The 23,234-nt window shown below is 40.7% G+C and overlaps 1 protein-coding gene and 1 long non-coding RNA gene across 13 annotated transcripts in view; one reads left to right on the top strand and one right to left on the bottom strand.

Annotated features, from left to right (window-relative positions):
• The window catches only part of LOC144085386 (uncharacterized), a 50,447-nt gene that overhangs the window by 22,330 nt on the left and 4,883 nt on the right, over positions 1-23,234 (bottom strand). For all 11 annotated transcript variants that reach the window (XR_013304106.1, XR_013304100.1, XR_013304103.1 and 8 more), the window contains exons 4-8: positions 18,898-18,975; positions 8,700-8,754; positions 4,408-4,544; positions 1,357-1,440; positions 80-188 (exon numbers count right to left, since the gene is read on the bottom strand). This is a non-coding gene — a long non-coding RNA (uncharacterized LOC144085386). The remainder of the gene's footprint in view (positions 1-79; positions 189-1,356; positions 1,441-4,407; positions 4,545-8,699; positions 8,755-18,897; positions 18,976-23,234) is intronic.
• On the top strand, positions 124-22,797 carry gng12a (guanine nucleotide binding protein (G protein), gamma 12a). Of its 2 annotated transcripts, none has more exons than XM_077614590.1 (3): positions 124-612; positions 21,233-21,326; positions 21,517-22,797. In XM_077614590.1, exons 2-3 carry the CDS (start codon positions 21,234-21,236, stop codon positions 21,640-21,642), a joined length of 219 nt encoding a protein of 72 aa, XP_077470716.1. In that variant the 5' UTR covers positions 124-612; position 21,233; the 3' UTR covers positions 21,643-22,797. The 2 variants fall into 2 exon arrangements, with proteins under 2 accessions (XP_077470716.1, XP_077470715.1); XM_077614589.1 differs by lacking the exon at positions 124-612 and adding an exon at positions 20,533-20,614.

Raw genomic sequence — 23,234 nt, 5'->3', positions numbered from 1 at the left:
AAATATTGATTCCGAACGATCTAACCCACTTGTATTCATATCACGGCTTCCGCTGGTCGTCTTATTTTGGTAAACTCACCAGCACGTTGACTTGGCGCTAACTTGACTCCCTTGAACTTCCGGCGGAGTGTCGCTCGTACCGCCTCTCTCCTCCCGTCCAAATTCGGGTGTTGTCGTCTCGAAGCGCCCTGCCGGAGAAAGAAAAGCAGCTTGAAGGGGAAAGTCGCTCACTCGCCCGCCCGCCCGCCAGCACTTAGCCTTCAATCAAAAGCTCCGAAAAGTCCGGGCTAATCGAACAAGACTGACGAGCGCCATCGGGAAGTGAAATCGACGCGACTGACTCCCTCCCTCCCCAGCTTCCAAGTGGACGACGGACAAGCGCGTGCGCTTCATGTCCTTTGCCGTCCGTCTACTGTTGTGTTGTCAACACGTCTCGCGTCCGCTTGGCTAGTTGTTACGTTGCGCTCCGAGAGCCGAGGGGGAAGAAAGAAAAAAAGAAAGAAAAGAAAAAGAGAAGAAAGCTCCCCTGCCTGCCTGCCTCCCTCCTCCCTCCCCGTGTTGACGGATACGACTGCAAGGGGACGCGGAAAAAGTAGACTTCCGATCGGCCAGGTAAGAAAGACCAAGTCGTAGCGCTCTTGACATTTCAACAAGTGGTTGCGCCAGGCGGGAGACCTGTCGTTTGCCGTCAGTCTTATGCAACTGGGCTAACTAACCCCGAGTCGAGTTTAAAAAGGCGACTTTTTCTTTTTCTTTCTTTCTTAATAATAATAATAATCGGATCTTAACTGGGAAAAGCGCATTCCTTATTACCTATCTATTTATGTCTAAAATGCCTTTCCTATTCCTGCATCCTCACCCTCTTGCTACTGTGACAACGAAATTTCCCGAATACGGGATGAATAAAGTTATCCAATCCAATCCAATTCCACAGGTGAGTGATGGAGGTAGGCTCCAGGCTTGTGTTGGGGTCTTCCTACACTGTTTCAGGACTTCATATTTGGACTTCAACATACTCCAATTGTATCGAGTGCCACCCCCTAAAGTAATTGGCTTGTCACGTGGACTCATTTGAAATTCTTTAGACATGTCTAATCCATTTGAAGCCTCATTTTGCCCCTTCTAGTCAAAATGGATTGCACATCATTTTGGCATAAATATTATTTCAGAGATTCCGCGTCGGTTTGGTGATTTGTAATTTTGCATAGAATAAGGTCCAAATTATAGACAAAAAAATATTTTTAAAAAATACAAAAAGAGGTTTATATATAAAGAATAGTATAAGGAATATAAAAAAATAGAAAGGGGAGAAACACAGCAAATGAACTAAATAGATATGTATAAAGTTTGACCTACCATTGGTTGATGCCTGTTTAGGGTGCAGAGTTTGGCCATAAATACATTATTTGAGCAACAACATGACCAAACTTAAGGATCACTCTGAAAAAGAGAAAGAGAGAGCAGTTTTTCATCTAAGCAGCCAAATTCAAAGCATGTCTGTGTTTCTGAATGATGTGACCTTTAACCCCTCACCTTCTAATTTCCTTTTTACAAGCAGACAGATGAGTGTTTTGTTCAAAAACATAAATAAACGATTTACAGGACTACAATCACTTAACTGCTTGCTTTAAAAAGAAAAATCAAGTTCTATTAAAATGCTAATATAATTCGTTAGCGTACTGATCGCATGAAAATATTTGTAGTAAACAAAATTCTATCAAAATATAGGGGGATTACTTGACAAGATTAAAATATAAATATGATTATTTTTCACGAGTTTTGGTGAAAAACTACATAAGACTCAATAGTATATATATATATATATACTATAGATAGTAATATAATTATTTTCCAATTTTGCCTATTTAACATAATTGTCAAAAAAAAATCAGTCAAAATGTTCAAACTGTAACATATTTTCCAACAAAACGACACTAGCTTGATGCTAATACGATGTCCAATTCTAATAGATTTTACTCAAGCTATTACAGTAATCATTACTCTTCGAATAAGTTTGACTTTGTCTAACAAAATCTGATTTTACAATGCACAATATTAATATTGTGGCCTGCATGAGCCAAAATGTAGTCATGTCCATGTTAAATATATTCTAAATTTCCAAAATAAAAAAAATACTTGCTCTTTAATGGGACTATAATTAGGAGCGTGCAACTATAAATTCCTAATTCCAATTTACAAGAATTTCAAATAAATAAACATATGAAATGGTGTGTACGACTATAGTGTAAAAAACAAAACAAAAACCTATAAACGGCAGCTTTAAAAAATAGTCACTATAGTGGTAAAGAGCGTATTGGAAATAAACAAGCCCCTTGTTTGATGCCATCAGGTTCTGGTCATGAGGCAGCCTTGTGTGAAACTCGGCGAACAAACGCTCGTCTCTGTATTCAACAACAAAAAAGGAAAAGGAGGAAAAAGTTGACATTCATGAGGGTGTTATTTTTGCCCCCTGGTTTTGAGCAGCAACACGGTGTCGCTCCCGGTTAAAAACCAAAGAAAGAGCAGTTTTCTGCCCTCATTAGCTTTGCTGGGATGGCTTGCATTTGAATAAGTTGGCTTGTCACTGGCAGGGCAGGCCAGTCTTTACTGGACGTGGGGTGCATGTCAATTGATCGCTAACACAAAGGCTAATCAAGATGGCCTCGCGGGTGGATTCATACAACGTCTTCTTTTGTTTTGACCAAATTCGACACTAAGCTGAGGCTCTTTGGAGTTTAGTCACTGTAACAATTCCTGTTTTTCCATCCGTTCACATTCAAGTCAAAGTCATATTTTTTTTCCTACACAAAGTTCATCTTTTCAATTGGAATTTCAATTTTGGACAATTTTTGGAACCCATTTTACCCCCAAATATTTGACATTTGAAATGAAATTTCTGATCCAGAATCTGAGCTTTGGTATTGTCTGGACTATAAGTCGTTTTTCATCGTTTGGCTGACTATCGAGAAGGGGATCAATTTTATCTCCTTCCTTTGGTCTCCATCTGAGTTTAGCTGGCCAAACAATGGTCAAACTGTTTGGGAGCACGTGGGAAGCGGCCCACACGGCCGTAACCAACGCTTTAATATGTTACCGGCCAACAGGCTCTTCTGGAAGGAGAGTGCATTGCATTTCCTCTCACGCAGAATGCTGCCCGACTAGACTGGCAGCTCTGTCTGCGAAACTTTGACAGCGACAGAATTGGGATCGTGCACTGGAAACTTGCCCGTTTCTGGCGCTGCTCGAACCCTGTTTTATGGCTTGACTCATTAACCAGACCTAGATAATTGATCACGGATGTCTCAGCCGGTTATGTTACGTTTTGATGCCGTCGTGTTATTTTCCATGTCACGTTTGTCAATGTGACTAAATTGGAGAAAGTCCCAGATGTTGCAAAGTTCCGGTTTCTCTTTTTACTTCAAAGTGGAAGAAGAATTTACTCTATGTTCAACATATTATTTTCATACTAGCATGACATAGTCTCTATGTGATATTAACAGGGTTTTTCCCAGTGCTTTCTAAAGCTGGAGGTCCGCCAGACTTTTCTTGCCCCACCCCAAGAGTGTACAGATTTTGTCTGCTGGTGCGATGGCGACATCTTAAGGTCGATAGGTGAACGAACCTGTACCGGCTGCCTGCCATTGCACTGAATTGCATTGTATTTTTGTTTGTTACAACTCTACTCAAGATTTGGCCTTTTTGTAAAAAAATACATTGAAGAATTGCTATAAATGGCATATTATCATACGTTCAAAATTAACGGCTTATGAAAACAGAGATGAAATCATACGTTGTAAATTCTTGCCAACTTAACATTTGGATTCCGATTTATTTTTTATTCCAAAAAAGATGGTGGGCCACTAGTGGGCTTCTCTAAAACCAGTCTTTTTAAGTTTTCTGAGGGAAACCCTAATCATGCTCCAATATTCCATTTTATTTGGAGTTGACGATGAATTTAAATGCACCTGGGATTCTGAAAACAACATTGAACTCATTTATAATGCTATTGACGATGATAGACGTCCAATCAATTTGAACTGGGAGTGGTTTACGACAAACGATGGCTGCAAGCCCTTCCAAATCGTAGCCAATGGTCGCCAACGAATGGTCTTGATCTGCTTAAATGAAATCTAAGTGACAAGTATGTACTCCATTATTGGTATTTGCGAGTCACACAGTCACAAGCTTTCGCCTCCAGTGGTTGGCTAGAGCTGGAATTCCTCAGGAGCTCGCAGCAGATGTACTTAGAGGAGCGCTGCCGAATGGCCGCACAGTCACACCCTACTGTTGGTTTGGCAACGGAACACACGCAGTCACAAAATACCAAGCTTTACTGGAAGTCTTAATTTGCTGAGAATAGGTCACAAAAAGGCAGTGGGAAAAACTCTGAAATATGTCTGTTTTTACCTTGATTGTCCGGGAAAGTTTGGCACAGGAAGTCACGTGTTTGGTCGCACTCGCTGCCTAATCAGGTTGACATCAACCTCAGATTTATAGTCAGCAAGGCAGTCAGGAAGTGTTGCCGTGGCAACACACTCAAATGGCTAAGGAAAGAGAAAAACATAAATAAACCATGTCTGTTTTCATTTCTCATCGTTATTCCGGGGAGTTTCAAACGGTATGAGGCGGAGGATTTTCATCAACATTTGCGTCTGAGGAAAATGATTATTTCTTCTTAACTAAGTGCACCAATCGCAATTTTCCAAAGGCTTGATCTTATTTTTCCTAAATCCTGCTATTTTATTATTGCATCTTGTTTGATAATGAAGTTTTCTTGGAAAAAAATAATTGCACATCATCCTATTTTATTATTTCATCTTAATTGATAATCAAGTTTTCTGGGAATAAAAGAACTCTGTAGAGATTGTGCTAAATAAACCCAGTGGGTCACTCGGCTTTTTTTTGTTTCTTTTTGCAAATGACAAATTCCACTCTTTCCCACATGAATTTAGCAAAGAGTGCCAGATATTACAATCGAAAGAAAAAATGTATAAAAATACGCAAAAACATTCCTGATAGTAATGACCACGAAAAACCGCAACCAAATGGTAGTGGGCTAATTTGGCTAACTTTCTCTGGACGCGATTGGCAATTCTATTTTTAGTGATCGATCAAGCCCAGAAAATTCATAAAAGTGTCAGTGAGTTTATGAGAATTGAAATAATTGAACTGACCACATGTATGGTGACATTTGAGGTCTTTTACAATCAATAGAACATTGATAAGTGCGTGCAAAGCCGGCAGTTTGTAAAGCACTACATGTATCGGTGATGTCTTTGCCTGTGGTGTTTTAGGAAGAGGCTTAAATAGGTTTGCGGTGTTGCCTCATGATGTGGCCGCTGTTCCCAAGTGGGCTTTGCACAATATCGCCCTTTGTCTTCCAACATGAAAAGTCCAGATTGTCAAAGTTGTGCTACTTTTACTCTGGGCTAAATAGTTCAGTGTTGTCTCTGTCTCTAGCATCAAGAACATCATGCATACTTCATGTTTCTTGTTTCTCTGTGTGCTGTAAATGATGGCGGATGGATTCACAGTGGCCCTAGGACACTTTAGCTTGCTGGGAAAAAAACGAGTCTGGCCGCTCCAGTCTTGATTTGGACATATAATGCTTTTTGTTTGATTGCAATTCAAACAATGTTATGTTTTGTCTTATTTTATATTATTTTTTGAGCTGGGAAGTTAGATTAGTTGCAAACCATTTTGCCCCATTGTTTTCTTTTTTTAAAAGAAAGCGTAGCTGTTCTAAAGGCCAAATATCGTGTATAAGTAACATCTGACTCACCATGTATAGAATATATAAATATAATGTAGTTTTATATCTGATAGTTGTTTTTAAATAAAAAAAATCGAATCCAAAACTGATGTTTATGGACTACGGGAAACCCAATTCTTATATAAAGTAAAACTTTTAACGTATGCGCTTGGTTTTTCAAATCGATGTACAGTACGATGAAATCTGATTCCTACGTTCAAACGTCGTCCTGCACTTTGTTGGGCTTTGCTGGCATGGGTTTGTTTCCGCACAGACAAAAGCAAAACAGTTTAAAGGTTATTTAAAGCGGCAGGACTGGAGTTAAGTGTTTAGCGCAGCTTCGTCAAGGTCCCAACATCCAGGATTCCGGTCTCAACTAGTGTGCAATCGGCTCATGAACTGCTCTACATTGTCCATAGATGTGAATTTTGTCTTAACTCATCGTGCCCTACGATTGGCTGTCCAGAGGGGCCCGCTGGAATCGCTCACTAGTGACGCTAATGAAGACGAGCGCTAAAGAAAATGGATGGACAGATGGTTAAAAATAGTCCATCCACTCCAGTCGTGGCAAGCCAAGGTTTATTTGCGGCCTTACTGTCATGGTCAGATGCGCTGGTGCTAATCACGACTCCTTTCTATCTATCTTCAGTGAACTTATTACCTATCTATTTATGTCAAAAATGCCTTTCCTATTTCTGCATCCTCACTCCCTTTGCTACTGTGACAACAAAATTTCCCGAATACGGGATGAATAAAGTTATCCAATCCAAGATGACGGTAACAACCTCAGTATTTTTCTCGGCCTTTGTTGACTCGTTTGACATTAAAAAAATTTCACTTTAGCAATTTACCCCAAATGACTGGAATTACTAGAGCTTGTCACCGTTGACTCAAAAATGATTTTTATCACGGTTTGTGTGTGCGAGAGAAACTCGAGTGTAGACATGAATTAGATTTGATGCCATCTAGTGGAAGAGCATTACATTGTTTTGCTTCTCACTACAGTTTTTTGTTTGTTTGTCTTTTGCCTCTTTATGAATCTTGGGAGTGACAAGCTATAGTTGAAATATTATGTTGTTTTTTTCTTTTATTACATTTTTGTAAATTATTCAAGAAATATTTATCCATTCATACATTTTCTATACAGCTTACTTTATCTTTGCACTACAATACAAATTTAGGGGTGTACTAACTAAGAATATGAAAACTACGTAATGCTGAAAATAAAACAGTGAAAGATACATAATTTTTTAACGTTTTAATAATTTGTTTTGACCGCATCGTTTTATATATATCTTGCTAAATCTCCTTCGTCAACCTTTCATTGGGCATGTAAGTAAGTAGTTTTGGTAGTTTAAAGACCCAGCCGCCGTCCATTGATGTGGATATCAAATTTTGGGCCTCTTTATTTATAATAAATTATAAAAATGACCATTCAAAATATTTTTAAAAATAAAATAAACAAACATAACGCAAGACAATTTGTTACCCTCCTTTTCTCTCCATTTTTCTTCCTATTGTGGACCTCAATAAGGGAACATGGGAGCATTTAGTCAATGCAGTACGTCTACCTTCCACGAGGCGGTGCGCTTGACCATCCTTTTCCTCCAACAAACAAGCTAAACTAATCCCACAAACTACATCTTTTCTCACACCTTCTCAATTACACCATCTGTCTCTTTTGGCATCAGCAGGTTCGGCCCAACGTTTTTTTGTCAACTCCCACTACAAGGGCCCATTAAGCAGTCTTTCCATTGTCCATTCCATAGCCACCGTGTGAGTGTGCGCAAGGGCCAAAACTCAAGACGCTCTAGCAGCCGGTGCGGTTTGAACGTTACACCTGACTGAATATGAGTCACTTTTTTGTCATTCACCCTGTCTGGCAACTTAGATGGTGTTTGTGCCCATTCGCATCACATTGTTGTCTCCCTTATTTACTGGAAAGTCGCAATAGCAACCGACACATGTGGCAGGCAATGGGGCCGTGAATACAAGGCGGGTCCAGGATTCGGATCAAGCCTTGCACGGGGCTTCCTGCAAGACGGCACGAGGTGCAACGGTGTGACATTTTGCAACTGTGCATTGTGGGATTGAGTTTTTCATTAAAAGAAATGCATCTGATTGTATCCAGCTTGCAGTCAGGTGGGATAGACTCCAGCACCCCCAAGACCCTCGTGGTTCAGATAATCTCCCTGCAACAAATTGCATCTTGGACAAAGAAGCCACCAATGGAATATGTTTTCTAATTCAGGTGTCCTCCTCAGCATCCTGTCAACTAAAGTCCAAACAAAGGGAGAACGCCAAAAAAACAGGACTATCCAAAGTCAAAATACTACATTTAAAGTTGCAATATTTACAAGAATTGAGTCATAATAAATTTTAATATTCCATTATTAAAGTTGTAATGTCACAAGAATGAAGTCATATGTTTTAATATTACAGGATTCAAATGCCATATTAAGAGATTTAATTTTTTTACGGTCCCTGAAACTTGTTTGGTTTCACAGGCTGAGACTTTCCACAAAGTTTCAAGATAAAACTACTTTTGCTAAAATATTAGAAGATTAAAGCAATATTAGGAGAAAAAAAAATCACGTGATTCAAGTTTTTATATCGCTTTTTTTTACCCAATGTGAACCAAAAAGGTTCAAACGCAGCATGTTGAAAGGAGGCCCACTGGGTTTATAAAATGCTGGCCTAGCATACATATTGAGTCAACTAAATAACCGCCATGTGTCAGAATAAATTGACCTAGTCAGGTTTGCATTAATAACGGCCATATACTAATGACTTCCTGGTCCACATACGCATTCCCGCAGAGAATTTTGATACGCAGGCAAAGTTTCTGTGTAGGATTGCTACGTTTGAAGCTCTCCCACACACAGGAAGACGCACCTCTTTGTACTTTGCGTCGTTTCCTCTGATTAACACACATCGCTGTACTCACCCAAATATGGTCACATCCTGTCCGACTTGGAGTCCGTCTGGTGTAACCCAGTTTCCTGCAAGACAGGTTGTAAAAAAAAGAAAAGATCAAGAATAGGATGTGACTTTCACAAAATCCTGCTTGCATTGAGTATACATACAGTACTGGCCCTGGGTGTTTTTTTGCGGGGGGTGTCATTTTGATGGATTATACATTTGTTTAGAACTTTTATGGGCGGTTGGGGAAAGCAAACTTGGGTGCAAGACAGAGGCCAGTGTGTAGCAGAAAGGTTTTGTCCCTTTGTGTTAGCAGGTGGTCCAAGCCGTGCACAGTCTGAGCTTGTTTTGGTTCTCATCAGGTGCCTCATTTGCATGGTCTACATTTAAAGAACGTTGTTGCGCTGGCGTGGAGAAAAGTCATTCTTCTGTGGGGAACTCGGGAACAAGTTCCTCCCTGTATTTGAAAAATTGAAACGCTTCTAATACAGTGAGTCCTTATGCAGGTTACCTCTTGAACTTTAAGGCGGGGAAAAGCCATGTTGGCTTTCCTTGGGCCTCTTACACTTATCTGATTGTGTGTTCAGTAGCAATCAGCTGGAAGCTTTTGGAAAAGAGATTTCATGTTGACTGAATGCATAGAAATAGATTAGTTTTCAGAATGTGCAGTCATGTGACTTTTAGGGACAAAAGTATGAGGACACTTTTGGAGATAGGGTGTATTGAGTGCAGCTTTATCAACTGGAAGACTTGGTCAGTTTCACGTGGTAGCAATCAAATGATGTACATCATGATAAAAACACATTTTAAAATCAAGATATATACTTTTTTCTTCCATGAAATGTGCTTAGTAAATTGGATTTCACGGTTGCGGTAGCCAATGGTCGCTCTAATGTGTGCATCAATTTAGTCATTGTGCCAGAAAATTCTGCACTGACAAAGGTTTATACACATTAAAGGTTATAACACGTTAAAACTTCGGTAAGTCAATCTTATGAAAGTAATTTAACTTTATGAGTGCTTTAAATTCACACCGTTACTTTTTAAATACTTTATTTAGTAGCACTGTTTTAGCTTGGCGGGAGTTACAAGAAAAGCCTGATGTTTAAGTAGTGGTAGCCAACAGTTTAATTTCTGGTTTAGTAGTAGTAATTATTATTTTTGTCTGCAAGTACATGAAAAAATAGTACAAGTAATACTATTTTGAAGTACCTATGTATCCCTTCAATGCTTATTGAACATTTGTCTGGCTGCCACTGACAGGATGACTGGGAAGGCTGGCAAGGAATAAAAAAAATTGGATGTCTACTAGTGCTAAACTAACTGATTGGCCGCATCATCTCGGCAATTTTTGGCTGGTAAATGGCGAGCGGAGACGGGAAGCCAAGTAGGCGGAGACCATGTGAGTTTTTTAATGGGGGGTCATTGCAGGAAATGGCCTCACAGTGACCCGCAGATTGTCTCTCCCGTGTCCGACATGTCCTTTGAAAGTGTTGGATGAAGAGGGAGGCCATTGATGCGCCCCCCTTCTGATTGATTGCGTTATTTGTCTGACCCTGTTCGAAAAAAGTGGAAAAGAAAGGTTGGCTCGCATTACGGCAGCCTCGCCTCACGTTTCCTGGAGCCGCATTCCTGCTAATTTGTAATGTCACAACTATGGATTGGCTTCAAAATGAGATTTGTCTTTGTTTTTTTTTAACCAAGTTACTTTTAATGGAGTTGGAGAGAGGACATTTTCAGTTATTTGCTCTTGGCATCGGATTGTTAGGGAACTATGTGGAAGTAAGGTTGAGGAGCTTCATTTAGAAAAAAGTAGTGGATCGCTACTATCTTAATGCTGGTAGGCAATTAGACTGGTTTTTTTTGCCCCAAAAAAGAAAAGAACTACAGAGTGGGAGTCACTATCATTTAGGATTGAGTCCGTTTCCGTATTTTACTCCACCAGTAAGCGTGTATCAGGATATCTCCTAAGATTAGACATCAGTCAGCGGTCACGCACGGCGTCCCGTGTTCAAAGTATGTCCATGTCGTTCTTGTCCTGCTTCCGAAATGTCCCTTCCTGCCTGAAGATACCATAATTTCAACGTAACTACTCTGAGATAAACACTCAGTGATAGTTTTTGCTTATCTCCGTCTTTTTTTGCAATGCAGTAAAGCTCTTTTTTGGGTGTTTTGGTGTTGCTGTACGTACTTGGAAAGTGGCTTAAAGTGTGCAAGATGTCTTTCTTATAGTTTACGACCGCAAAAGTCGACTCCTCCGGCTAAGGGAGTTGAACTTTGCAGATATCTGATGTCAGCTGCACACCGTTTGCAGGCCTTTTCTTCACGGCCTTATCAAAGTGCACAAATAGTAGAAAGTGCTCCAATTCAGGGAAGAAAAGGAAATCTACACCGTCCCAGTCCACCCGTTGAACTCTGATCCGTAAGGGCAAAGGCTGGCACTTGGTCGGCAAATAAATTTCCCACAGACAGGCTGAGCACTTTTTAAATAAAAAAAGTCCAGTAGTTTAACGAGGCAAAACACTGACCTATGTTTTGTGCAATTTGAGATTTAGCGCCGAATTTGTTAAGCCGGGTTCTTGTCGCTTCATAACATTAAGTCAGTGAGGTTATTTTCAAAATATTTGAACATCCGCTATATATAATAATAATGATTGTTAACCTGCAAGAACTTATATAGTATAGTTGTAAATTAGCACATAGGATCATACTTGAACCTGATCTATCTCAAGGACATAAACAGAGTAATTTTCCAACACGTGCATTAGCAATGAGTTATGTCACCCCGAGTGACTAAACATTTCCTTCTCGGTTGAAAAACACTGCCCTTTACAACCTCAGTCCTCTAATGAGCCGGGTGACGTCTAAAGCCGTTATCAACCATTCCATACGTGTTGTTGGGCCCGCCCCTCGCTCGCTGGTACCCAGCGGGGAGGTGAGACAGTTTGACGGCCTACCAGCAACGAACGAGGCCAACCTTTGCCCTCGTCAGCTCCACCTTGGCTGGCATTTGTTAACGTACACGCGGCCGCCGGCCTGGGCGGAGACTGGAAAGACTGAATTCGTTTGTTTATTGTTCCACTCAGGCAGGGCGGCATTGAGATCCATTGTGCGCTGGCCCTCTGTCCTTGTCGTCAATGGTAGCTTTCAGGGGCAAGTGGGAGTTGAGGCAAAAGCCATAGCACGCACAATAGCTTTAAGTTTTATGGCGCTCCTGTTGCCCGCCGCCGATTCTTGGCTCGGGACCAAATGCAACGTACACACAGCTGCGCAACTGGCAGAACACTCCGGCCTTCACATATACGTGCACACATAGGCGGAAACTCTTATCTCTCTCTACCCGTTTGCGGCCCTCAACAACGCCTCACTATTCAGCCCTTTGTGGAAAACTCTGCACAGGTTTCGACAACAATGCTAAAGTTGAAAGCGCGTTCGTGGTGAGCTGCCAGACCATAAAAACAGAGAGCATATACTTTTTAAATGCCAACACACGTGGGTCATGTCTTAATATATTCTTCATCCTCTGCAAAGAATAACTGAAATGGCTGATAGTCTTGAAATAAATCTGTGTTTGCACACAGAGCTGCACAAAGGGTTGCCAATGACAATGCGTTAGCGCTAGTTTCCACTTTGCTTTAATTTTAATTTCCATAATCTTTTATGTTATCTTTTACTTTTTTGCACCGTAAAGAGCTCCTCACTTCTGTTTTACAATAATACAATGACAATAAAGGCATTCACTTATTCATTTAGAATCGACTAATTGGCAGCCATTGACGGGCACAGGACTAATTTTCAAGTCATCTACACAGCGTTTTAGGGGGCTGAAAAGGCAAAAATTTGAAATCTACTAGAGTGGAAATATTGACAATGCAAAAGTGAGGTTTGGGTGAGGTCTGACTTCCGTACTCCAGAACAGTAGGTGGCGATAATGCTACAATATTAATAACATCAGTGTAATACAATCTCTTCACGTGGCAACATTTCACATGACCTAACTGCGGTCAATTCTATACAAGAGTCACGTTATTAACTAGAGTTGTTTAGAGCAGAGAAATTTTCAGTGTACGAGAGGCACAGCGGGGAGAAAGACGAGTGTGGACGAGAACAGTCAGAAACGCCGTATTGGAGGTTTCTTGCACGTTTGTGTTTTCGTGGGCACGCAAATTTTCCTAGACAACGTAGAATTAAAATAACAGCAACATGCTACATTTGCATTTTTGCTCAAGATAATTGTTGTACCCCGTGAGCTAATCGTGGAACTTTAAAGAATGCAACATGCCTATTTTAATGTTGCGACAGAGGAATCTCAATCGAGCATCTGTAGACTTCTGTTGTTATTCACGACCGATCCAGGCCAGCAGCTTCTACGCCTTGGCGGCCTTTGTCTGCCGCATGTCACCGTGCGTCTGCAGTGACGTCTGAAGCGTATTATCTGCCACATGCCTGTGTTTGTTTTGGGCTGCTCCAGGCTTGATAATGACTATTACTGTGCAACTAGAGGCTCCTAGGCACCTCCGTGGAAAGTGTCAGGACCTTGATCATTTGGACCGTACCCAGCTGGCATCATGCGGGCAACTCCTCGCCCACATATTAAGCCGGCCGGGAGTGCCTGCATAGTAGCCAGTGACAACACAGACGACCTATTAGCTCGCGAACCAAAAATAGCCAACTGTGAATGATATCATCGAGGCTCTGGACGCCCTGCCCTGCCTGTGACGGACTCTCTGCATCCTGTGTGTAAAAAGAGGTGCCTAAATACTTAGTGAGCATGGACAGAGGGACGGCTGACTACAGTGGGGCCCCTCCTGCACGAGGAATGCAAGGAGGGGAAAAAAAAACTATCCCAGATTCTTGACACACTGCCTCACACAGGTTTCTCACAATGTTTTTCCGGCTATTGACGACAATGCTGCCTTGACCCGGTTGACTTTTCAAGTAAAGGGCTGCATTATTTACGGTGATTTCCTTGCAAGCACAAATTTGCAATCATAGTGCTTTACAGTGGCAGTCAACTTAACGACATCATTTATGCTACAAGCAATGAACAAATACGACCTATTAAAGAGTGCACATTTAACCTCATTAAACTTGGCTTATCCTGACATGACTAAGATGATATTTGACTTGCCAACAGTTTTACTTCCACATATTTGACACCATAAACTTTCATATCAGCCAGGGCTAACTTAGTGTACATACAAACTATCTAATAAATGCATTTGTGTCAACCTTCTGGACGATGCATCGATTTTTGCATGGCCTTTCTCCTTTCTCCTATTCTTCTCAAACCACACGGTCGCCATTTTTAGGATTACATAACTGATCATTAGCATATTCGACAATAGCCAAACGGCATGCCTAACCCTGCTAGCTTGCAATGTTCAACTCAGCAGTTCAGGAGCTATATTTTAATACCCGGATCAGTGCGTGTGTAAGGGCAGCTAGAAAAAGGCCATGGCCACAGGTAGAGGGTTAAATTCTCGGCCTACATGAAAATCATTGACGGAGCAGTAGTTGTTGCTATAACCTCATTCCTAAGTATGATTTTGGGAGTTACACTAAAAGATAAAACAAGTACATTGACATTATCGCACGGCTTGTTTGCAGAAATCAGCCAAGGTTATTTAACCGACGTGCAATTGTGCAGTGCATTGGCTTTGTTTTAACTAAGTCTTGTAGTGGCCTAATTTGATTGACAGTGGTGCTCAATGAGTTCAACTAGATTATTTTTCATTATATTTGTAATAAAGCGACGACCCCTTAGATATAGTTTGAAAATATTCAATTATAAATCTGCGATCAGATCCCAACCAGTAAATACAATATGCACGTGTGTGAAAAATATACATTTTTAAAGCACCATTGTGCAAATCTTAGCCATCACGGGTTAGCTAGATTAGTTTGTGTATTGTAGTGAGTGCACACTGTAAATATAGCATGTCCAGATTTGACCATGTGTGAACAGCGGCCCCCCCGTTGCACCCCCCCTCGAGCCAGGAAGTTTCCCGTGCCCCGGTGTTATCAGAGTTATCTGTCATGATGTCGTACAGTCCCTGACACAAATGCTGCTCCTTGTAAGTCCTGTTCCAACGAATGTGCAGTCAGTCTTGTTCCTAATCCTGTTCCAAAAATCAGCATGTTTGAGGACGCCGATTAGCGCCATAGCTCGACTATCTGGCGGATGCGATCGCCTTATCTAGCTTGACACGCCGCTTTGTTTTTGGAGCTGTTAAAGTGCTCTAGATTGGACTTTTTGCAACCGTGCCATCAGTGAAATGACAAGGAATGTCGTTTTAGACTATGTTTACATTGGAAAGAATAGCAGAGTATTGTATTTTTTTAAATAATGTTCTAGTGTAACGACAATACTATTTTTTGTTTTTTCCCCTAGCCATTTGAACCCGAGTGAGTAGCAGCGACTGAACTTAGACAAAAGTTCAGTCACTGCTACTCACTCAGGTTCAAATGGAAAGGGGAAAAAGCAAAACAAATAGTATTGCCGTTACACTAGAACATTATTGGAGGACGTCAATGAGTTCACTGTATTTCTATGGTCTCTATTTGAACATTTTCTTGGCTGTTTGCAACACGCCATCCCTCACAAGTAGCGGCAGATGACTGTACTAGACATGAAATTGCGCATGAATCCCAGGGTTAGCGATGGCTCTGGTCTAGTCCACTGTCTAGACAGTTTGCACACATCCGTCACACTGAAGTTCACTTCCTTCATGTATTATTTTTCGAAGCCACAAACAAGCTTGCGCTCTTCGGCTCAGTTGCCATCTGACCGTTCAAGTCAAACTGGAATTCTTCGCAACCGGAAAGGAGAAAAACAGAGCTGCCTTATTTGCACGGGCGCATGTTTAACCAACATCCCATTAACCTTTGCACACGCACAACCCTTTCTAAGAAGTCGTCTTTCTAAGGAAGAATGGAGACTTCTCAGCTGATCACTCAGCAGCATTCTTGCAGGCTGGCTGGCACGAGAGAACACGAGTTTCCCAGAACTTCTGGGAAACGTGTCCTGAACGCAGGGGTGGGGTCGCGTCAATTTCCCTTATCTCGCTGACCATACCTGTCGTTGCTGGGCGGCGCCGACTGCGGCTCTGGTTCTCGTCGTGCTCTTAGCGCTCGACGGCTATTTTGCTCTTTCCTTCAACTGACCCCTCACTTTGCGTGGCACTGATATCGCGCAATTCCCTCCCTACATTATAATTAATATATTGAAAATGCCTACCCATCAGTCAATCGATTCCAACCCCGCCCAATTAAAATGGACTGGACGTTGCCTTCAATGCCAGCCAAAGAGTTCAGCTATGTGATGTTACAAGAAATGTATAAAACTGAGAAAAAAGTAGTTCCGAAAAATAAATTACGCCCGGGCCACTACTTATTTAAAGTTGTCATTATTCGTCTTCTTTTACAAATGGTTTGAATTGCTTTTTCAAGTTCTAATTTTCATTTGAGTTATTTCATTTTGATTTTTTTTACTTTACAACAGCGCTTATTTATTTTGCCTTTTTTTTTTTAAAGAATTCTTGCAAATTCTACCAGGTCATTCATTTGATTTCAAATTAGTTATACTTTTTTTTTTTAAACTACAATTGAATTTTCAATATATATTGTCCCGTTGGCATCAAGTTTTCCCGAGACGACTATCCTATGTGAATGTAATATAAACCTTAATTGGTGCACGATGACTCGTTCATTTTGAAGTCAGGAAAATCCCACGTTCTCGTCAAAAAAAAAAGGCCAGCCTTAAACACTAACGGCTTTCTTTTGGTTTCTTTTTTTTCCTGGTGGGAATATAATGATGTCACTGGTGGTTCTCACAGTGTGAACAAATGCTTGGCCACACATTTTAGTCCCTGCCGCACTCCTCCTCTCACAGGAAAAGTCTCACCAACCAAGCCCTCTGGCTCATAAACAAGAGGACTGATGACTTAAGTATTAAGACTTTTTTTTAACAGGGTAACTAAATAAGAACGAGTTGATGTTTACACAACGAGAGCTGGGGGGACTGCGTAGAATGAATGTGGGGTCATGTTGAAGGTGTAGCTGGCGACGGTTTCTCACTCAGCTGGAAAAGTGCTGACTGGCGACAGGCTACTGTTAGCTCGCTCTTCAGACTGGGAAACTCCTGCTGGCAAACTTGCAATTGGGAGGAGTCCACATAAGCGAAGGGAGGGAGGATCTGTGCGTATATGGACGGACGGGAACGCCAAAAGCAGCAATCCAGTCGGCTGTTTTCTGGTTTGAGTGCATGCCTTACAACTCTTTGTTCAAAGTGTCGAATGTCAGGCTAGACTGCAAATTCTGCCTTTCTTACGCACATGCTTTGTCACTCTTACTCATCAAACATGCTTTTATAGTTTGATTAGAGACACTAACAACTAGGGATGTCCCGATTGGGCCAGATAAAGAATATTAACTTTTGAAGTATTTCAAGTATTTATTTTCAGTGACCCGCCAGGCTTATAAAGTGCAGGGCCAACATGTTGGTAGGGTCAACGTTTCTGTTAAAGTCAATGCGTTGACATTAATATTGAGTGGTAACTAGCTTATTTTCAAAATCAAATTTTAAAAGATTACTTCAACAATGTTAAAGCATCGGCTATTTATTAAGTGGCCGCCATTGCCATTTGCTGCCACTCTTCCACGCTAAAACGGATTGGACGTCTACTAATGCTAAACTCTTAAATTTGCTGCATAATGATTCCATCATCGTCTTGGGCAGGGCGGCGTGTGTAGCTGGCGGCCATCTTGGGTAGGGCAACTGGTGGTTACTACAGCTTGTGCGCAACATTAACATGCAATTTTTTGGTACTGATAACATCATTTTATCGCCTTACAGGTGCAACTCTAAACAGTACCATCCCATATTTTTCTTTAAAAAATGCACTAGAGTAAAAGTCACATTTTAATTGATCAAAGACTAGCCATTTTCCGTTTAAGAAAAATGAAATAAGCGTCTATTTAGCACATGTTCACTGACTGCAGACAAATGAGGTCCCTCTTATACAGTTCGCCTATATTGAATACAAAAACTAGTGGTTTATAGTTGGGGTTTGGGAAAAAAAAAAAAAAAACTAACCAAAAAAAACTTCCCTTTACAGGACCACACCGACTAGTCTGAATCTTCTTGTACGCTGCAGTGGATGCTGTTTGTATTAGTCAGCAGCAAAATTGAAGAGTTTTCTTTGGAGTGGCGCTTTTAACAGCACTGAGTCATAAGGCTTCCCTGTTCTGTGCTCTTTGAAAGCACACTTAATGAAACGCATGTGTGTGTGTGTGAGAGCGGTAGATACAACATAGCAGTGTGGCAGCGCTGCTCTGGTGGTCCGTGATGCCGTGTGTTATGTTAGGGTGGTCTATTTCGATCCTCAGTTAACTTTTCTGCCTACAAGGTATGTAGATGACATCAAACGCGCGTTGGCGTCCAGTTAAAAATGGGGCCTGTTGCTGGCCCGGCTTCACAGCGACGACGTGAAGTGAGCCGACGTGCCAGCCAAGCGGTCGCCCAGGCGAGTCTTCCCGCGCTTCTGGCGCCACGAGGAGAAAACTAATGGTTTAATCTTTCGGGGGCTTGAATTGCAGCGCGGCTTAGCGGGCTTTGTTACCGTGATGCGATTGTTTTCTTGCGTTTGGTTCAAGGTGACTAAAAACTCTCAGTTTTGCCAGTCAGCAGTGTGATTAAGAATGCAGTTTCCTTGCAATGCATGGCTTGTTTGCCAGTAAAGCTTTGGACTCCCTAAAGTATAGAGAATATAACTTTTTTGTAGAAGGAGTCACATTTTTTTTCTTCAGATGACTGCCGTTTTATTCCTTTTTAAATGATAAACTTTTTTTTCTAATTTAAAATGTACTAGGGGTTGCTTTTACAATCACATTTTATGCAATACCTTCACCAGCCATTCTGTCTCGCTATGATTATTTTAATTATAACAGTGATATACTAATACACAACTTATTGATTATCAAATTAATGGACTTTTCGTTTGAACATTGGTTAATTGTTAAAGACTTTTAATAGTAAATATTCTCTTGTTTTTTATTAAAGTTTATCAAATTGGGAAAAAATATTGTTTATTGTTGCTTATGTATTTGGTTATTGTACTTAATTTAAAAACAATAAAGAGGGGGGAAAAGTTTTAAAGATAGTGTGAAAGAGTATATATACAGTAATATACGTCCAATGAAATTAAACTGGGAAGTCTTACCGTGAACGTTCATCTTTGGGTGCCACTGACGCTGGTGCTAGATGTCCACTTTGGTGTCCATTTTGTTGAATGAGTGCTCTGCAAGGGTAAAGAAAAAAAAAGTTAAGATTCATGCATAGAAGGTTTAAATTTAAAAAAAAAAAAGGCAAGCATGTATTTATTCAATAAATCTCTTTTGTTCATAAGCAGATGATTGTCTTAGTAGTGATCAAAACGGATTTAAGATTTGGATTTAGTTACATAATAACATAATATTCATAGTCCAACTATTCTCAGCTCATTTTAGGTTGCAAACCACATGTAAAATCTTTAATGTCAAAGTCAAAAGTTAGTTTGATTATATCACTGTGAATATATTATTATAGACAAAGAAATGATTTTTCAACTATCAACATTTTTGTTTGTGGCAGCTTTCGAGGAAGTTTGCACAAACCCACCAAAAAGCAGCACATTTTGCAAAGCTACAGATCATCAACTTGACACATTAAAGCAAATGCCCTTGCAACAACTTTCTTGCAGCGAGATGACGTCGTCATCAGGCGTCATTATTCAAACTGAGGAAATTTTACCCCCAAAGAGCTTGAGTACATTGAGTACACCCACAAATCATTGCAAACAATAAGTGATCATCATATTTGTTGACAACAACTTTTTTTTTTTGCAGAATTACTCTGAAACTATTACGGCTGGGACAAATACCAATGAAACACTTTTTTTTGGGCAACCGTCCGGCCTTTCCCGCTCTCCTGTCCATAAAGCGTTTTGATTTTTTTTTTCTCCACGTGCTCCACAGAGGGGAATCCTTCTTTCAAGTTTCCTTTCGGCTGATAAGAATATTTTTTCCGTAAGATGACTCAGTCTCGGTAAAAGTGTGTTGCAGAATGTGTTTGAGGAAGCAAGTCCTGTGTTATTATTGTGTGCAGAAACAAAATTGCAGTTAAGGGAAGTCGGGGCGAGAGTGAGAAAAGTGGAGCTCCCGCGGCTCCCGCGTGCAACGCCGGACGTGTTCGGGCTCGTTCCCATCATGTCTGTGAATGATTTCCAGGAAGCGGAATTGCAAGTTTAACCTGCTGCAGCGCTTGGCGACATACATCCGCCAGGCACTCGCACGTTTCAGCAATGGCAACTTTACCTTGCGTTCTCTTTTTGTATGGAAAAAAACAAAAAACAAAAAAAAAGAATTCCCTGCACGTTTTCAGCTATTGTTTGAGTGCCACATTGTTGTAGAAACGAGGCAGCAGCTCGCAGTTTGTTTTCACGTGTGATTTTTTTTCCACTCAATTTCTGCAAGTCGTGGAATTTGTGCACTGTTGGAAATGAAGTTCCTCAACTCCAACAAGATTAGAGATGTGCCGCCGCCGATTGGTCAGATGCAAACGCCTTAATATGCAATGTACTATAATAAGATTTGCATTAAAATTGGACATTTGAACAAAAAAAGTGACCCTTGTTTGTTATTGTGCTTGTTTCGTAGTTGCCAGTTAACAGACAAAGGACAATTGAATCTGAGGTCCAATAATGATAGGACGTTATTAGAGCATGCAGGTGACCATAATAAGGTAGCTTGTGCGTTTAGGTGGCGCTTAGCCAAACAACTATTGTCACTTCTGGGAATAATGAAGTAAGAGGAAGTGCGGAAGGTGAAGTGACGAAGTTCATTACCACCAATGTGTTTATGGCCTTCGGCTGCAGAACATAATAACGAGCATGCAGGATGGTGTGTCTTTTTCCTCATTCTTACTAATGTGCCTTTAAATATACATCAGTTGCTCCAATATTAGGGATCAGAAATCGGGCCCGCAAATGATTGCTGTCAGCCCTCCCACTTCAAATGGATTAGACCAGTGGTTCCCAAACTGGGGGGCGCGCCCCCCTAGGGAGGCGTAAAGAGAATTCAAGGGGGGCGTGAAGTCATCTGCTAAAAAAAATGTTTAAATAGATTATAAGAATAATAAAATCAAAGAACAAATATCTGCCATTAAATACATGCAAAATATGATTATAGCAGTCACTCCAACGGTCCAACCCGTTTTCTATTAACAGAGATCTGTTTTCCTGAACAATGCTATGAAATAAATGCAATAAAATAAAATACGTTCACATGAGCAAAAGAGGAAGTGGAAGGGGGGGCGTGCGGGTCTACTGGAAGCAAGAAGGGGGGCATCAGGTAAGATAGTTTGGGAACCACTGGATTAGACGTTCATCACTGATTTATTAAAATTGATTCAATCCATTATAAGGAGCAAGTTTGTTTGTCCGTTGCGGTCAATGAAATTGAAATCTTCTGTGCTGCCTAATCCTTTATAAAAACGGGATTACTTTTGTCTGTTGCCAGCATGTCTTCGAAGGCTCACAGTTCCAATAACATCGCCCAAAGCAGGCGGACCGTGCAGCAGCTCAGGATAGAGGCCAGCATCGAGAGGATAAAGGTACTTTTGTACGCTACAAATGTTTACATTATGTTTGGAAACAGAGGGACAATAATGCGTGGCACTGTCCTCTGCAAAACACTTGCATTCCAATACATTCTAACAATATAAAAACTATATTTTGAAGATTACAAGTTCCCCTTATGAATTAATGGAGTGTTTTTAAAAGTGCTGATTTGTCCACCTGTAGGTGTCCAAGGCTTCGGCGGACCTTATGACTTACTGCAACGATCACGCCAAAAATGACCCTCTCATCATGGGCATCCCTGCATCAGACAATCCGTATAAGGACAAAAAAACCTGCACAATATTTTAGGGCGGATAAAATGCCTTTTTCTCCTCATTTTATGTTCTATGTTTTTTCTTTTTTTTTTTGCTTATTAATGTTGCCGTGTTCTGTTGTTCGGGAGCAGCGGAGCTGAACTGCGATCGTTTCATTACCTAGCGCCGGCTGGTGGTTTTGTGTTAACAAATTACTGATGTGACTTCTTTTCCCTTTTTTTCTGCTTATGACAACAAGAAAATCCAGGTGGTTTTCCGTTTTGTGATTTCTCCGAATGGGCGACGACTGTTATCTCTTCTGGGGGGAAAGCGATTAACAATTGTGACTGGCTCAAAAGGTTGAATTCAGGGTTTTTAAGTCAAGCTTGTACGAATGACAATCCACATTCTATCTCATCTGAAACGTTCAGATTTTTTTTTTGACTGTCTTTCTCAACTCACAAATTTCATTATGAAATTGCAAATTGATTTTACTACGACAAATGGTGCCTTGGGATACAAGCGTCTTTTTTATTTTTGTCAAATGTCAAAGTCCAGCTCCCATCAATTCACACTGGCTTCCTTCTTGGGGATTATGTTTTTGCTCTTTTGTTCAATGTTTGCAGATTTTGAGGCGAGCAAATGAATGAACGTAGGTCTTGTATTTCTATTCATTTCAACGGCAAGCGATAATTTGAGATAGGGCATCAATTTAACCACTTGAACGATCAGATCTCAAGTCACTAGTCTACTTGAGCGCACACACTGCTGTCAATCTCCATAAAGGTTTCAAAAAAGTGAAAGTATTCTTTTCTCATTCTTTCTGGCCTTACTCTCAAGAACACGTACTTTCTGGGGCAACTGTGTTTTTTCTAATCAACAGGATGAAACCATACCGTGCCATCTTTGTATACTCGTGTGGTGCAAAACTCTGACATTTGGTTGGACTCGCGTGCGTCTAACTGTCAATTCCCCTTCTTTGCAATAATTCCCATAAACGTCTTAAGAAATGTTAAGCTTACCACCAACGTGTCATCATTTCTGTCCATTAAGCAACTAGCCTGTACTACAAATGTACCCTTTGCTAAACTGTCAAAATGTGCATTTTGAGGAACGTCTTAGTCATTCATGTACCGACCGCCCTTTGTATGAAATCATGCATTCCTGTCATTGTTCTAATATCTCAATAAAAATGTGTTGTGTCAAAGGATTGGCGCTATTGTGGTTTCTCCTCACTTTCTGTTCTCAGAAAAAAAGGGTTTACGCTAATCTTGAGGTATTACACGTCAAGCCTGTTGTGGTTTTTAATAACTCACGTTTATTTACAGCTCATGCCACATGACTGCGCATTATTTGCATTGGCTTGTTATTTTCTTAAGCCTAGCAGCAATCGCATGCAATTCCTCTTGCAACAGGATCATCAGGTTTTTCGGTTTCTACGAGATTTCAACTATGACCTAAAATCTTACCTCAAGGGTTGTGACATGATGTACTTTATGTTATTTGGTTTGCTGGCGTCATTGAAATTGGGTTTTTACAGTATTTGTCTCAGTAACAGTTAAACATAAAAACAAATGGGCTATTTGGGGTATTTTTCCAGTAGAGGCGATTCTGCGCTCGGATTTAGTATCCCATGCCCCCCAAACC

Source organism: Stigmatopora argus, chromosome 12, assembly GCF_051989625.1.
Source record: "Stigmatopora argus isolate UIUO_Sarg chromosome 12, RoL_Sarg_1.0, whole genome shotgun sequence".
Lineage (NCBI taxonomy): Eukaryota > Metazoa > Chordata > Actinopteri > Syngnathiformes > Syngnathidae > Stigmatopora > Stigmatopora argus.
The sequence above is the reverse complement of the archived record's forward strand: the minus strand, read 5'-3'. Positions and strand labels throughout refer to the sequence as shown.

What these genes read in the sequence shown, in the direction of transcription:
- gng12a (XM_077614589.1), top strand. Translation starts at nt 20,565, where the DNA reads ATGTGTTTATGGCCTTCGGCTGCAGAACATAATAACGAGCATGCAGGA. An exon ending in AATAACGAGCATGCAGGATG is followed by an intron (nt 20,615 to 21,232) that starts GTGTGTCTTTTT and finishes GTCTGTTGCCAG; the next exon opens with CATGTCTTCGAAGGCTCACA. An exon ending in CCAGCATCGAGAGGATAAAG is followed by an intron (nt 21,327 to 21,516) that starts GTACTTTTGTAC and finishes GTCCACCTGTAG; the next exon opens with GTGTCCAAGGCTTCGGCGGA.